Source organism: Bombus pyrosoma, linkage group LG7, assembly GCF_014825855.1.
Source record: "Bombus pyrosoma isolate SC7728 linkage group LG7, ASM1482585v1, whole genome shotgun sequence".
Classification (NCBI taxonomy): Eukaryota; Metazoa; Arthropoda; class Insecta; order Hymenoptera; family Apidae; genus Bombus; species Bombus pyrosoma.
Genome location: NC_057776.1, coordinates 6,250,841 through 6,267,176, shown reverse-complemented (window position 1 = coordinate 6,267,176; position 16,336 = coordinate 6,250,841). Strand labels below are relative to the sequence as shown.

The 16,336-nt window shown below is 33.0% G+C and overlaps 2 protein-coding genes across 5 annotated transcripts; one reads left to right on the top strand and one right to left on the bottom strand.

Moving 5' to 3' along the window:
* The first annotated feature begins 250 nt into the window (after positions 1-250).
* On the top strand, positions 251-15,250 carry LOC122569321 (F-box/LRR-repeat protein 16). Of its 2 annotated transcripts, none has more exons than XM_043730189.1 (8): positions 251-602; positions 855-1,346; positions 6,643-7,001; positions 9,034-9,327; positions 9,901-10,192; positions 11,032-11,227; positions 12,555-12,703; positions 13,363-15,250. In XM_043730189.1, the coding sequence occupies exons 2-8, from the start codon at positions 1,250-1,252 to the stop codon at positions 13,509-13,511; spliced, it is 1,536 nt and encodes a 511-aa protein (XP_043586124.1). In that variant the 5' UTR covers positions 251-602; positions 855-1,249; the 3' UTR covers positions 13,512-15,250. The 2 variants fall into 2 exon arrangements, with proteins under 2 accessions (XP_043586124.1, XP_043586125.1); XM_043730190.1 differs by having other exon boundaries at positions 330-353.
* On the bottom strand, positions 11,234-16,233 carry LOC122569327 (DNA-directed RNA polymerase III subunit RPC8). 3 transcript variants are annotated; one of them, XM_043730208.1, is made up of 6 exons: positions 16,098-16,233; positions 15,840-16,023; positions 15,629-15,769; positions 15,435-15,556; positions 15,252-15,319; positions 11,234-12,168 (listed from the first exon to the last, which is right to left on the bottom strand). In XM_043730208.1, the coding sequence occupies exons 1-5, from the start codon at positions 16,206-16,208 to the stop codon at positions 15,266-15,268; spliced, it is 612 nt and encodes a 203-aa protein (XP_043586143.1). In that variant the 5' UTR covers positions 16,209-16,233; the 3' UTR covers positions 11,234-12,168; positions 15,252-15,265. The 3 variants fall into 3 exon arrangements, with proteins under 3 accessions (XP_043586143.1, XP_043586142.1, XP_043586141.1); XM_043730207.1 differs by lacking the exon at positions 11,234-12,168 and adding an exon at positions 13,451-13,585; XM_043730206.1 differs by lacking the exon at positions 11,234-12,168 and having other exon boundaries at positions 14,261-15,319.
* Positions 16,234-16,336: the final 103 nt, after the last annotated feature.

Sequence of the window (16,336 nt, the reverse complement as noted above, 5' to 3'; positions counted from 1 at the left end):
CAACTTTAATTTAAACTTAAAATTTTAAAACGTCAAATCGCATTTGCTAAATTCCTCTACCTCCTTCTTATGTCATCCTACACACTGTTGCGATCAATGCAATGCTCATCTCGGATCGTCGACTGGTTTGCATAGTTTCAGGCGACCCGATAAGTACGTTGGTTCACTGTTTGTCAGGCGTAAAAGGTTGGTTCGCGCCTGGAAACCACACGGTTTCGTGCGGCTCGAGTGGGGGGCAGCCGGACAAGTTCAGCGCGAATATCGATTCAGTCTCGCACAAACCACCCCCATGTACCGTGCCCGTTGCAGCAGCTCCACCTTCTAACTTTGTTTTTCGCTCGGTATCATGACTGGTACATAAACAGAAAAGGAAAGAAAGAGAAGCACCGCAGTGAAAAGGCCGTGTGCATAGTGCACATCGTGCTCTACGAACGGGAAACGGATATAGTGGCGCGTTCAATTATTTCGACAACTATTGTGGGGATGTATTAGACGCGAATAAACCAAATCATCGTCGATAGAAATGTCTGTGCCGATGATGCTTATCGATTCGACAGCTAGTGTTGAAGAGGCATTCCATCATTTGTACAGTTTTTAGTGAGGTGGTCAAGTTTATTACATAAACTCGAGTCGTGATTAACGAACGTGATATTTTGTTCGTTTTATACGAAGAATATTAGTCGTCGAACGTATACTTATATCATATCGTGACGTATCTTCGTCATTATCTATTTTTTCCACTTCTTTTTCTTCGTTCTGAACTATCGTCCCCTTTCGTTTTTCTGACATATAAATCTTTCGTCAAACGGTTCACGCGACTGTCACGAGCTGTCGATTAAAATAGATCTTTCCAGCAAAACGTTCCGTCATCGATTCGCCGCATGCGACGAGCTATCTCGAAGGGTTGCGTTTCGTTCTCCTTGGCTACGCGCGCTGATACACCTGATAAATTTAGAAAGCTGTTGAACGTTATGATCGAACAACTTTCATGGAATTAACGATTGACCTTATGTGCTGGAGGAACCCGTTATTGTCGTGAAAGCAGCTGGACATTGCGAACGCAAAAAGAAGAACCGAAACGCAGGAAAAAACAGGAGAGTGGTAGAGGAACCGTGCAAAACTCGAAGATTGAGTTTTGTTTCCGTGGCTGTCGAATATGAAACGTTTCAACCACGGTCACACGCGTCCCTACTTCTCTTGACTACAAGTCGTGGCTGAGCAAAGGGAGTGCGCCTCCGCTTCTTGAGAGATGTCTTCGATATCAGCGCAGGGGGTCGTCGAAAGAGCCAGCGCCGAGTTGACCAAAAGAATCAACGGTCTGGGGCTAAGAGCGTCTAAACATCATGGTTGGTGAATTAATTAACATTATTTTTTTTTCTTGTAGTACGCTATAGGACTTGAAGATATTAGAGGAATCATACCTCACATATGTATTTAAGGAATTTGGAAAAATGGACTGATCGAAGAGATTAAGGAATTACCGAGTATTTAAATGCGATTTTTTTTGAAATTCTTAAAAGTATTTGTTAACATTGAAATACATGAAATTTTAATACATTATCAAGAAATGAGAAATACGATCAGAAACATTCTTTCGTGATTTTCATCTTTAAAATTATTAACGTTCTGTATCTTTTATTTTTAAAATTATTAACGTTTCTACTAAATACACAAATAGTATTTACCAAGCTTTCAAGCTATTGAATAACTTGCTGAGCAATAAACTCATTCGAGTAGAAACGATCCTCTAATTATTTCAAGCACCTTGTAACTTATTTTATCCTTCATGTGAATGGTTCGAGAATAATTTTAAATCGATACCTAATTTGAAATTGTCTAGCTTCGTCCTAACTTAAACAAATAATTCATAATCGTCGATTCTTTTAAAGAGTGCTTCGACAGAATGTTATTACCAATTAATTTTCTTTCTCTTCCTGCCCTTCTTATTCGTTGTTTCATCGTGCTGGAATCTTAAACGGTCGCCGAAGCAGGGCGATCGACGAATTTGGCCAGCCATTATTGCGTAATCACAAATACCAATTGATTTCTGTTAAACCGCAACCCCGAACCGCTCCTTGGACAACGTTTCTTAATTCTGCATTGTATAACATTACCTGGTGCATCGTATGCTCGGTGTTGTCCCGGCGATCTTCCTCCGGAACGCTCGTTAAAGCGGCCATCAAGTGCTTTTAGTCGCAATCTGAACTGCAATGGAATCGATAGCATTCGTCCTCATGCACGTGGAAACGTAGAACTTAACCATCTCATAATCTTTTACCTCGCATTCTATTTTCCATTTGCTTGAAAATCTGGGAAAGATATACATACATACATCATTCGTCTTCAATTTTGTGTGTTTTTTCTTTTTATGATATTTTTTTACGAGTTTATCAATCTTTTCAATGTAACTTATACCTTTACAACGTTATATCTTTTATGTACTTTTTATGAATGACTTGAGGTTTAATTTTGAATCTCATTTAGAGGTCAACCTTATGATACTTATATCTAAAATCTAGTATCTAAAACTAGAGCTTAAATTTTAATAAGACATTGTTAGGCCTCGTGTATCGTTGAAAAATATGGCAAAGATGTTGGATCATTGTCTATTTAACTGCAACTTATCCTGGTTTCCGATCATTCGTATATGAATGTTAATCATCTCAACTATAGTCATACTAATATAATTTCATTTACTAATGGAAGTATATTTCTAAGAAGTATTACTCTCGAGTATTAGTCTTTTCTATCGAGTGCTAGTAGGATATGGATATCTGATACATTTGTTTATTTCAGATATACATTTAATACCAATTTCCAAAAACTGTTGAAATTAACAATAGCTACTTAATAATAAAACATTCTAGCTACATATGTACTGTGTATGTAGTGTATTATATTGTGCAAAAAGTATATTTAAAATATACTTTTAATTAAAAAATAAACTATTATATAAATAATGTAAAAATATATAAAAAATATATTTATTAAAAAATTAGTATACAGCATAAATAGCTATCTTAAATATATAACAAGAGGTTAAGATGACTGCACTGAATATCATGGCTTATTAATATAATGCATAAATAACTGTATAAATAGTTTTGCAATTTCTGTGAAATACATATTTACATTAAATATCTTGTAGCATCCATATACACTTTCAAATTTGTTCCAAATTTTATTAATACAATTATCATAATCAATCGTTGCAATACTAATGACATTTCAAAATGTTTCGTACAACACATAATATACTCATAAAAAGTTTCTATAGATATTCGCTCAATTCGTTTGATTTCGTGCGCTATTGTAGAGGCAACAATAATGCAGTCATAAATGATCAGGCATTGTATGTTTTGAACGTGACACCTGAATTTATTTCAACCGTTGTTAATTGTGGTTAATTGTTAGCACGAGAACATCGTATCGATTGACATGACTAGGTCGACGATTCACGGACCGGAAATATCGGTGAATCGGCTATTTGTCGTGTCTGACGAACACGAGAGCCCAAGCTTCGGATTTGCTTGAATGGGAGTCCGGGAGACAAAAGGCAGCGTACGCATGCCGGTTTTCATACGGCCGAGAAGTCGCGACAGAGCAAGAGATTTATTTTAACGCGTAAAATAGGTAATCACCGTGGCGGCTGGATTGCCGCCAGAGCCCCTGCACGACTGATAAAATTGCGGCAGATCAGCCAAACCCCTCCTCTCAAACAATTAATCATTCGTTACTGTATCATCGCATGATCGTCTTTGTTTCTTCAAACAAAAACCCAAAACCATCTTCTTAATCTTTTTCGTCAAATTTAGATGCTGCAAGAAAATAAACTAGGATTAGATGATGAACTTTATTCGATTCTCTACTTTTTTATTTTGATTATCTACGAAGTTTAGATTATTATAAATTATATTATATAAATGTGAAGGAATTACTCTGAGATCGTTAGGATTAGAAATTTTGTTTGTCGTACGTCTATATTTGAAATGAAATAGAGCTTTTCTTGTTTTTCTAAATTAATATAAAATTATTGTAATTCTATATAAATGCATAGTTACCTGTCATTATATCATAAAATTATCATATTAATATAATTTCAAACTTCTCTGATTCAAATGATATTCATTTTATAAATATAAAATTTCTTTCATGTTTGAATTTAACATAGAAAAGAAAATAAAAGGTTGTACGAGACATTTGTAATAATTTTCATATTACATCTTGTTAATTCACCATCTGAAAAACAAATTATTACATTAAAGACAATTGGACCAATAAGTATTTAAAAATCTCCATATTTTCATATCCTCAGTAGGAAATATCTATTTACATTACACATGGAACTGATCAATACTGGCTATAAATTTGAAGTGTAGTAGCGTATAGAAAATTTTTGTCACGCTGCAACGAATTTTATTCGAATCGGAAACATTTTTCAACAATCTATTCGATACGTTCTTTCGATTGCGAATACCGGTGAAACTATCATTCGATAAACTTATCGATCGAGCTACATCTCGCGATAGAGTAGATGTGATGCGAGATATGTTATTGTTGCTCGATAAATGAGTTGGATGAGAGAGCAGAATTGTAATTTAACACATTGACTGCCACATAAAGTTTATATATTTTTCTCTGGAAGCCGCAATAGATTGAAATATTCTACAACATAACATTTAATTTTTATATTAATTACAATATTTCCATACATCACAATATAAAATTATATTATATTCGCGCATTCTTTTCTAGTAACATTATTTAAAACATCCATATTGTTGAAAATTTGTTAACCTATGAGATTTATCATGTACCAATTATTTTAAAGAATTTAGTAACGTGGTTCACGGATGACTATACTGTGGATTTTTACGCATTTATGAGAAATTTTAAAGTGCAATAATGCACAGAATATGAATAATTTACAAAAATGTATGAAATATCCAGAGTATAAGAGTCTATATTATTTAGCAGGTAAAATAATTTTTTGCTGAAGTTCCATTTCTTTTATTATACATATAAACCCATGAATTTACATATAAATCCGTAGCATACCAACTGCGACCATCACCGTAGCAATCAACGTGTTAATCGTAGGTGGACACAATTCGCAGGGAAAAAATGCTTGCCATGTGATAGAGAGATAGAGACAGGAAATAGAGATGTACTCGGAGCCAAATGGGACATACAGTTCGAAAATAAAACGAAAATAACTTGCCGCATCTTCGCAGCTAGTTTACCTTTACAGAAAAGCCTTTAAAGACATGCTCTTCAGTCCTCATTACAAGCACGGATCTTTAAAAATTATATTGGATATAGAAACTTGTTTTAAATACCTTTGTCTACACATAATATTTTTAATATTTTTATAATAGAAAAAAAGGAATTCTTTTGTATGTAAATGCTATTTTATGATAATTTATTTAATGTAGATAATTGTAGTTTATTTCAACGTATAGATTGTTTTAAAAATATTACTTGAATAATCGAAGAACTATTTGGTCATTGAAAGAGGTTTATGTTTTAGATTATTTCTATAAACATCGATACGGAATCCTTTTTTAGACAAAGAACACCTTTGTATTGTTGATAATATGATGTCAATTTTTTTCAATGGAAGAAAAGAATTATTTTGAATTCTTTTGTAATATATTTGATAGAGGTGATTATGATTTATTCAAATTGATAAATTTAAAATATTTTCGTGGAGTTCTCTGTAAACCAATGATCATTGAAAGGATAGTTCATCCTAAATTTGACTTACAGGCAAACATCGTGGATATTTACATTCATGAACAACATAGATCTGTTCCTGTAAACCAATGTTTCATATACAGATCTTCGATTATGAGTGTTTATAATCGAGAAAGTAAATATTTCTTTAGAGGAATTTACGAAAGCCTTTAACATGGAGGTGTCTTCTGAAACCTAACAACTTTCAGCTTTATCGAGTCGATATTTCCTCTACACTATTCCAAACGACTATGATAATACATTCATAAAAGTTTTAGAAGTCATCAAGCAATTCATAAATTATTTAACTCCTAGTCATTCTTAATCATCCCATTTAATCGCCTGTTTGATCCAAATGGACTATTGTATAATAATATTGAATGCAAAAACCATCTTAGGACACTCAGGATAAAACATTTCAATAGATTCTTTACTCTCTATTATATTTATTTTCCAAATTTTGTTATTTATCTTTAATATTGACAAAATTTAAAAATGTCAGTTGACAAGGCATTATAGAAGTCAGAAATATAAAAGAAGCAATGATTTGCAAATTTTTAAGAAAATAAAAGAGCTCCAAAAGAAAATAAAAAAACAAATTTGATAAGAGGTATAGAAATGATTGAAAATATATTGAATTTTTTAACTACTTTGCTATAACAAATAGTAAACGTGACTTATAATGTTCCTCCTCTGCAATCATCATTTAAGACGTAATATATAATACATAAAATATTATTTATATAATTAATACATGTAATATATAACATAAATGAAAAGTAATTAATCCTAAACCTGATGATAAAAGAAATACAATTATTGTTTTGAATATTAAACAATCTCTATTGAAACGTATTAGGTATCAATTGGTAATTGAAACAAATTTAAACCATGAGAATGTTTCAGGTGGGGGAAAGGCGAGCGTCATGGAACGCGTTACGCACGTGTTCTGCGGGAGCGGCGGTGTTCCGTACACGAATTTGCAGAGCGCGAATAATGCGAACGCAACCCCGGAAAAGCCAAGCAGGAGCGTGCCAACGTCGATGAGCAACATGCCTTCGGTGAACAACAAGAGCCTGAGCAACGTCGGTACACCGAGTAGAGCAAGGATATCGAGAAATCGAGGGAAGAATGTGCCGTTGGCGAGCGGTGGAACGGGCGGATACGTCGCGCCCACCACGTGGGATCAGCTGATGCAAGACGATCATTTCCTCAGTAAATTCTTCCTCTACTTCACCGCCATCGAGAGGAGGATTTTGGCTCAGGTGCCAGCGATTAAACGATCGTTATTAATCTAACTTGCAACAGGCTTGCACTCATCTTTGTTTCTTCTTTTTTTAACGTGTTAACATGTTCCGTCCTCAGTGAGAAGTAAGATAAGTTCGGTCGAAAGAATTACATTAGAATATACAATCAAAGAGGAATGGCGCTTGTACTGAATACCTGTTACATACTTTGTTATCTTCTTTTCTATCTGTTTTGTTTGGGAGCAGCTAAGAGGATTGTATAAAATACTGTATGACATACATAGGACAGAAAGTGATTCCCTATGCGAAAGTACATCAAAAACGTAGAATAATAGTTTTTCGTTGAAGGCACAGTATTGAAGAGAATGGATTTTGAGAATGTATTACGTACGATACAGTTTATAAGGAAAATTTGTATAGTAGAAGTTCGCTGATTTTTCTGCCACTTATGATACTTAGTTCAAATAATGTGAGTTTAGGCTCAGATAAGTAGATTGTGCACAGCTAAAATTTTATTTTACTATTATTGACGAAATGAAGTATTGTTAATGAAACTATCCACTGTACTTTCTTGAATCTAACTACTCGTAAAAGTCGTGCAAATTTTGTATAGAAAAGTAATGGATATTATAGTGTCTCTTAATCCTAAAATTAATTCTCGGATGAAAAAATTTCACTTGATACTACTAATTTAATTTTGCATACGGAATCCTCTTGTATAATATTGTTTCCATAATACTTTTGGCTGCACTCTATATATTGCCGAAGCTTTTAATTCTATTGGAAAAGTAGAATGCGCTCAATCCTCAATTCTTGGCATTGGTTCGCCGTGGAATTGAAGATAGTAAGGGTTGACGATGTGGATTAGATAATAATCTTTTCACGGTCGTGCAAGATGATTCTTCTTGGTCGTAAAATAAATCACTTGTGATTAAGGAAAGCCTTGTTGCGAGATGCTTTGTTAAATGACATATTTGTTTAGCAACGGACGTCAGACTTCTTGGCTATCGACTTGTGTACATACATACGTCGTGAACTCGGGCTGATTTACTGATTTATGGTTGCAAACGCTGTTCAATTATAAATAATGGTATTAGAGGCCTTTTCATATTGGTCGAATGATCTTTCACGGGAGATTAAACTGATATACGATCTTCCATATATCTTATACAAGTATTCTTAACTGTCATCTGGTTCTGGTTCTAATATTGGTTTAGATAATCTATTAAATTAAATTGTTAAATTTTAATTCGATAGATTATTTAATTTTATGGTATTTAAATCTATTTCGTATTTTATAAAGTATAAAGTATTTTAGAATTAAGTAACTTAGTCCCAACTGTTGAGAGGATCACTTATAATTTCACGATATCAGTTAAAAGTGAAGGATTCATGTCATAAAATTAAAGCATCATTCTATTCTCCTTGGAACAGTAAACATTGATTCTCTCATCTCCTTAGAACAGAACAATAAGCATATATAAATCTATAAATACATAATACAACTTATCTAGTTACTTAGACGTTCTAACATGATAGAATGAAAGGAAAAGTCTCTTAACAATACTGTTTAAGATTTAAACAGACGTTACCGCACTTTCTTTGAAAGGTATATTAATATTGATTCAATCTTGATGCAGTTTTTATATAAGACATCTATTCCAGGACGTCCGTCCCACAGGGTTCTACGTAGACTTTGCCAGCGTACCTCGATTAAAAATGGAAGCACTGCGTGCGCATTCATAAATATTTTATTAAGCAGTTGTTACAAACATATGAAATCATCCTGGCAAAGGTTTTCTAGAATAACTTGCATACCTAAAAATAAAACAGAAAATCTAACAACATTGAGATTCCACTTCCATGATTCTTAATTTATTCCATGGCGAATCGAGTACCCGTGAAATTTGCAACATTGGCGTACATTTCTGAAATTTCAATTTCTTAAAATTTTGCATCTTTGATATATTTTATATTTTTAAAATGTTTTATTCCTGAAATTTTATACTTCTAAAAATATACAAAAATGTAACGATTCGGTGATTTACAGGTGTGCTTAAGATGGCGAGATATACTTTATGCGCGACCTCGACTCTGGGCAGGCTTAGTGCCCGTGGTGAGGTGTCGTGAGGTGCGTGCCATGCCTCCTAGTTCACGCACACGGCTCTACGCCTCCTTAGTTAGAAGAGGTTTTCATTCGTTGGTTCTTCTCGGCGCATCGGATGAGGATATCCCGGAACTGACGCACGGATTCCCATTAGCGCAGAGAAATATTCATTCGTTATCGCTTAGATGTTGCGCCGTTACTGACAGGGGGCTTGAAGCTCTTTTAGATCATTTACAGGTATATACATACATATAACTTTCCTTAATACAAAACATCCATTAAATTTAAAAACTATAAATATTTCACTTAAAAAAATGAGCATTATTACCTTTTGATTCCAGATTAAAGTTACAACAGATTTTTATTCGTGTATAGTACGCAAGAATTAATTGAATTTTTCTTTCAGAAATAAAAACTTTTTATCCTAATGTCTCGTTTATGTTATATTAAAAACTGACAATGAAAAAGGTTAAGTAAGTTTTAATAAAAAGTACATTGGGGATGAACTTTCTTTCAAGGTCATTTTCCCCAACTTCTAAAGTCGAAAAATCAAAAATATTTGAAACAATTTGTACAATCCAAATATAGACATTTAAATCAACTGTTTTAAAAATATTGATTATGCATATCTTGTTGTTTAAATAAATGAAATACTACAGACTTCATTCTTGTTTTCAAAGCTTTCAAACAAGCTACTATTTTCTTTCTTTTCTTCTTTATATCACTCATTTATTAGATACAGAGTAAATTAATGAGTAGATATTAAGGAAAGAGGGATTGGAAGTTTCTCTAATGTTTTTATATTTTTAGGCGTTGTTCGAGCTGGAATTAGCTGGTTGCAACGAGATAACGGAAGCCGGCCTGTGGACTTGCTTGACACCTAGAATAGTATCGCTCTCCTTGTCGGATTGTATTAATGTGGCCGATGAAGCTGTCGGTGCTGTCGCTCAATTGCTGCCGAGTCTCTACGAGTTCTCGTTGCAGGCTTACCATGTAACCGATGCCGCTCTTGGATATTTCCACGCCACTCAAAGTAGCTCCCTTAGTATCCTCAGGCTGCAATCCTGCTGGGAACTCACTAATCATGGTGTAGTCAATATCGGTAAGGAGCCTTTGTTTTGAAATCTTGCGTTGCAATGTTATTCGTATTTTGCTTCGAATAAGACATTTCGTGTGTCTTTCGATTAAAGTATAAGATATAAATTTAAATAAAAATTGGAACAAATATTCATTTGGAGTGTATAGTAATACAAAATCAATATAACATGAAAGAGCGTCATATTACGAAAAGTTATTTTTGAATACAGTATCCATACTTTTAGTTATTTATGTTTTACTATAGTATGAAAAAAAAAAAATAAAAATTGAAAAATTGATATATATAACAATAAAACGTTGAGCAATGTTCACTGCTGTGATAAAATGGCAAATTGTCTTCCACTAAAGACACTCGAGGTGTCTGATATTATAACGTGGTTGGATATAATAAGAATAGATACTAATTAGTCTTTGAGTTATCATGTTAGTTATCATAGTGGTATCTTCATTGTATATGTATAGTAAAAAATACTTCAACATAACTCAAGACGTTAACGTCGCGTAAAGCGGGACAGTTGCAACATCGTTTTGCTAGGATCCAGGTAGAAATAATTCTTGATGACGATACCGTGAAATTAAGTCAGGTGGTGCACGCATCCGACCATTATAAATTTAGAATTAAGGAACACCGCTTTATTTAGCTTTCAAGCTGTCAGCAACAGCTCAGACTCATGCTTCTAAGTGAGTACACGTAGCTACTTCGAGGACAACGACCAGATGTCGTTATTTATATGGTAGTTTCGTGTTTCTCTGTAATAAGTTAATGAAAAACATTAAAAAAAAAAGAGAAAGGAGTCTTAGAGAGTGTATAATGTACTCTTAATTTTCTGTCTTATCTTCCAGTACATTCCTTACCCAATCTGACTGTCCTGTCGCTGTCTGGATGCAGTAAAGTAACAGATGATGGCGTTGAATTGATAGCAGAAAACTTATCCAGGCTTCGTTCGTTGGATCTGAGCTGGTGCTCAAGAATCACCGATGCGGCTCTAGAGTACATTGCTTGTGATCTGAATCACTTAGAGGAGCTCACATTGGATAGGTGAGAACTGTTCAATTATTATAGGACTTAACATAAAAAGGGATCCAAAATTTTTTAAAGTTTCGTACAAAAAACGATGATGAAGAATATATTAAGCAAATCATTAAATATTCAATAATGTAAATCAGTTGAAAAAAATTGCTACGTTGGTTTCCAATGAGTTAAGAGAAAAGGCATTCAGCTGCAACCGACGAAAATGAAGAGGCGTACTTCCCTTTTTCTTAACTCTTCTTTTAAATCGCGCTAAATGACACTGCGACCCACCGCGGCGAATCCGTACGATCCATTCATGTTCTACATACTAAACGCGTTAACGAGCATTCTATTTACGATCAACTATTGTGCAATACGTCCATGAATCAGCGATCGTCGATGCATTCAGACGCCTAAGGAGACGAACTAACAATCTAGCAACAAATCGGCTGGCTGTAGGAGATAATATATATATATAGAATGTACAGTTATAGCGAAGTTCTAACTGATGATATTCACAGTCACATCCAAACACCTTGATTTTCAAATTGCAAATGATTTATGTCGATAAAAATTTCTGGAACTTGTTTTCCGAATAGTGCACTATATATATAGTACACTATAAATATACAGCAGAACACACTATATCTTTTACTTTTATCAACTATACACTTTTGTCCATAATTCGTCCGCCATTTGTTAATCCTAAACATAATATTTATTAAAATAGATTTCTAATAATATCTTCAAAATATAGTATAATTTAGTTTTCTTTCAATACATACGACTTGTAAACTTGTCAATTTCATTTTTGTAATTACAAAATTCATTTGTCTTTGTCTTAAATATATGTACTAATAAACTTTCGATGATTTATGGATAGGGCTGTATGTCGTTTTCAAACTTGGACTCGAATGATTTGGCTTCGTTTTCATGCCAATTTGTCTTGAATAGAGACGTTAACGAATCTACGATGAACAGAAAACGATCATTAAATAATTTGGCGAAGACATCGTGAATCATTATAGATCCTTCCTTTATTATCTTGAAGTTTCTAATTATGTAATCATATAATCTTTAATTTAGAAAATGAAATAATAATGTGTTGCAGCTATAGATTTTTCAATCTACAAATCTATGATAAATCCATAATTTAGATATAATTATTATGAATAATTATATTTAGAAATTAGATTAAGATATAAGGATAAAGGATCATTTCTAGAAAAGAATGATATCATGAAAAATATGAATGGAAAGCAAACGAAAAAAATGAAAAAATTACAAAGCTTTATATTAACAGAAGAGTTGAAGCGAATAGTTTGTTAAACTTTTCTTTCTTCACCTTGCGTAGATGTGTGCATATCACAGATATAGGCGTGGGCTACATTTCCACAATGGGATCATTGAGCGCATTGTTCTTGAGATGGTGCATACTACTTAGAGACTTTGGACTTCAGCACTTATGCGGCATGAAATCCTTACAAGTACTCTCCGTGGCAGGTAAGATCAACCTAAGGCTTGCTCTATATGTCACCCTACGTTGCACGTAGAAATTTAAAGAATAAACATCACCGTCCCCTCTTTCTCAAAGATGAACAATTATTGAACAAATGTTATTTCCAAACATTTACCCTTTTTTCATATATAAATAATTGACCAATGGTCTTATAATAGTTCACAAACAATTAAAAAATATTAAAATTTACCTTTCAAAAATTTATCTATTTCTATTAGGTTGTCCGAAAAGTTTCTTTCGTTTCATAAGGTGATAATAGATGAACAACAATTTCCGTTTTATATTATTTTATTGAATTAGGTATGATCCATTTCGTTCTATTTCTATTATTATGTTCGTGCATAATTCAATAAAATAATATAAAACAAAAAACATTGTGCGTCTATTATTTCCTTATAAAACGAAAGAAACTTTTCGGACAACCTAATATGTATAAATTATTGATGAAAAATCTTACATTTTTCCATAAAGAGAAAAAAGGTATTCGAAAGAATTAAGGAGTTAAGAAATTTGAATCATTGATCAATGGTCTTTCAAAAATTTATCTCTTTGTATACATAAACTTTTTTATATAATTTATACTATTTCACAAAGGAGAAAAAGTAAAAATTCATTTCTATTAAAGCACCTAAATTTTTCACAGGGTGCCCATTGCTCACAAGTAGCGGATTATCGAGCTTGATTCAGCTTCGACATTTACACGAGCTAGAGTTAACTAATTGTCCAGGAACGTCTCAAGAGCTGTTTGATTATTTGCGTGAACACCTACCGCGCTGCCTAATCATCGAATAAATGACGCTTCGTTGGGAGCAGGGCAACAGCTCCAGCAAATTCCTTTGCGTTCCACACAGAAGACGTTTTAATTCCTATAGAACGAGACGACAACATAAAAAAAATGTTTCACGTAAAGCAATATTTAGAACGAACAAGAGTACTGACTACGAGAGGAGGAGACGATGCGGATACAGATAGGAAAGAAGTAATTGACGTCCATACACAAGCAGTACTGCAAATTATTGTTCTCTCTTGTAACGACAAAGGATATAAAAAATGAAAAAAAAAGATATATAAGAAGAAAAAAAGAAAAACACTAGCCCTAAAAACATGCAAAAATGTTAACACTAAGATAACGCGTAGACATTTTTAATACACCAGAGCTCCTGTATGAATCGCACTCCTTTCTCGCCGATGCTAGAACTTCTTATCGGATCGTATATGCGGTTCGATACGTTTTGTTCTTTCCTTTTTCCTTTTTTGCATTTTTCGTCGAAACGCGTTTGAAAAAAAAATATGTAAAAAAAAAGAAATGCAAGAAAAAAAAAGAAAATGCAGAAAAGTATGCACCTCTCGATAAATCGATATCTTATATGGAGTTTCATACGTCGCCGCTTGATAATAGAGAAAACAGAAAACAGGAAGCAAACGAAGAGACAGTTCAATTATAGTAGGTTCTCGTTAAAACGAAGAAAAGAAATGAAAAAAAGATATATAAAAAGACGTAGACATTGTACGACGAGATGACACGACAGACTCAACAACAGTTAGAACTGTGATAAATTTTTATTATACGTATGTTGTTCTACTTTGACTATATACATATGTTTAGGGCGTTGTTTAAACCTGCTTCAATGTTTTAAGGATGCGCGTAATTATCAACGCGTTAGATGCGTTGCTTTTTTTGAGAGAAAAAAAGGTATAATAAACAAGTTACGATCGTAATAAAGTGATTAAAACAAAAAGATAAAAGAAACGAAAAAAGAGTACAGAAAAACATTCCGGTTACGTGTTAACGAGAACTTTTATTTTACGAGACATCACGATCCTGCAAGTTTTTCATTTGTTCGACGATGTGTTGCTAAATAAACGAATGAAAAAAAAACAGAAAAAAACGTTAAAGATCATTGCACATGTATGTACTATTTAGAAGAAGAAAAAAAGGTTTTTAACTTATATTTTACCTATGTATATTCTGCTGTCATGTAATTAATGTTTCCTATATTTAAGGCTTACATCTAGCTAAGTTCCCAATGTTTTTTCATTAAATGTAATGATATATCGCAATATAGAAAAAAAAACGTATTTTACGTGTTTAATACTGTTAACTATATTTCGACGGTTATTTAAAACAAATCGGTGTCAGATACACACTAATGATCCAAGTCAACGTGTAAGGTATTGAAAGAGAATTTTACGCCGCCGTTGCACAATAAATGCAACGTTTTTATGTTCAGACTCGTACTACCGAATAACTTCTGCGTAACATTTTAGCATTAACTCAATTTCTGACAGAACTGAAATTATTTTTTGTGTGTTATCACATGTTTAGCACATAACGTCTTTGTATATATTGTACAAATATGCGGTTAATAATTCTGTTACCAATCAAAACTAAATATATAAAATATATCCGCACAGTCGAAATTCTATCGGAGGTCGGGTCGCATGCGACGCAAGTCATGGATGTAACTTATAAGAGTGATATATGGTAACATGATGGAATGTGCTGTGAAATAAAAATTTATTGATCTAAACCTATTTTTGTACTCTTAGGTATTTTCCCACCAAGTGAGTAGTCCAAGTCCAGGCTCATCAATAGCAGCCTATAATACAAAAATAAAATAACCATTATTTTTCAGTATAATGTGCAATATATTATTATTTATATATGATTGATAATCAATATCTTAATCATACACCTAAAGTATAAATACGTACTCCTAAGGTATATGGAGATGTATTTTTAGCTTCCGATTTCTCAGTCTCCCCAGACATATTTGGTCCCGTAGGTAATGCTTCTGTGAATGTTTCACTTATTACCCTGAATCGTATAATTTCTCCTAAAATTTACAATTTTATTGTCTTATATATTCTTGTTTCATGAAGCAATCAAAGTTTTTAAAGTGATTTACCTGCATCCATAAATAAGTCATGCTTTTGACCATCTCCTGTATCATATTCCCACACCCATGCTTGTTCCATTTGATCAAACCTTGATGGATGTTGTAATTTATTAGGTGGTATTACAATATCTTCAAAAAACCCTAATGTTACTGTAAACAATGTTTTTATGGTAAATAAATCATAAATTGAAGTAAACATTAATATTGCTCTAAGTATTACCATGAACACCATCGACACTACAGCTTCGTATCTTCCCTATTAATATCTCTTCCATAAATGGACGGAACACAATGAAACGAAATACTACTTTGGTATGAGATGCACCATCCCCAGGAAAAATATATGATTCCTCAATTTTTGTAATATCGTGAAGGGCAATACAAAGACCAACATCAAGATAAACCTTGAACAAATAGATTAATAATTTTATCTAATTCTACTGGCTGCAAATATTTAAATGAAATTATGAAATTTTACCTTGTTAGCTAATTTTCTATTAAGTTCATCTGTAATAGCATCATTTAATTTTCGCTTGAATTCCCATGGTGGAATTCTAACTGTGTCCTTTAATTCCGCGAGGACAAACATTATTGTATTATATATGATAAAACGACTAAAATATAAATCTTAATATAAAAAAATCTATTGTTTCACTAATACAATATTTATTTTCTGATTTCGATAAATCTCTGGAAGTATGATTCCTATACTAGATT

Excerpts from the sequence above, each read along its gene's own strand:
- LOC122569321 (XM_043730189.1), top strand. The coding sequence starts at position 1,250 with ATGTCTTCGATATCAGCGCAGGGGGTCGTCGAAAGAGCCAGCGCCGAG. Across the intron at positions 10,193-11,031 it reads TCATGGTGTAGTCAATATCG|TACATTCCTTACCCAATCTG; the intron begins GTAAGGAGCCTT and ends CTTATCTTCCAG. Across the intron at positions 11,228-12,554 it reads GAGGAGCTCACATTGGATAG|ATGTGTGCATATCACAGATA; the intron begins GTGAGAACTGTT and ends CACCTTGCGTAG.
- LOC122569327 (XM_043730208.1), bottom strand. The coding sequence starts at position 16,208 with ATGTTTGTCCTCGCGGAATTAAAGGACACAGTTAGAATTCCACCATGG. Across the intron at positions 15,770-15,839 it reads TAGTGTCGATGGTGTTCATG|TAACATTAGGGTTTTTTGAA; the intron begins GTAATACTTAGA and ends CATTGTTTACAG. Across the intron at positions 15,320-15,434 it reads CATCTCCATATACCTTAGGA|GCTGCTATTGATGAGCCTGG; the intron begins GTACGTATTTAT and ends TTTGTATTATAG.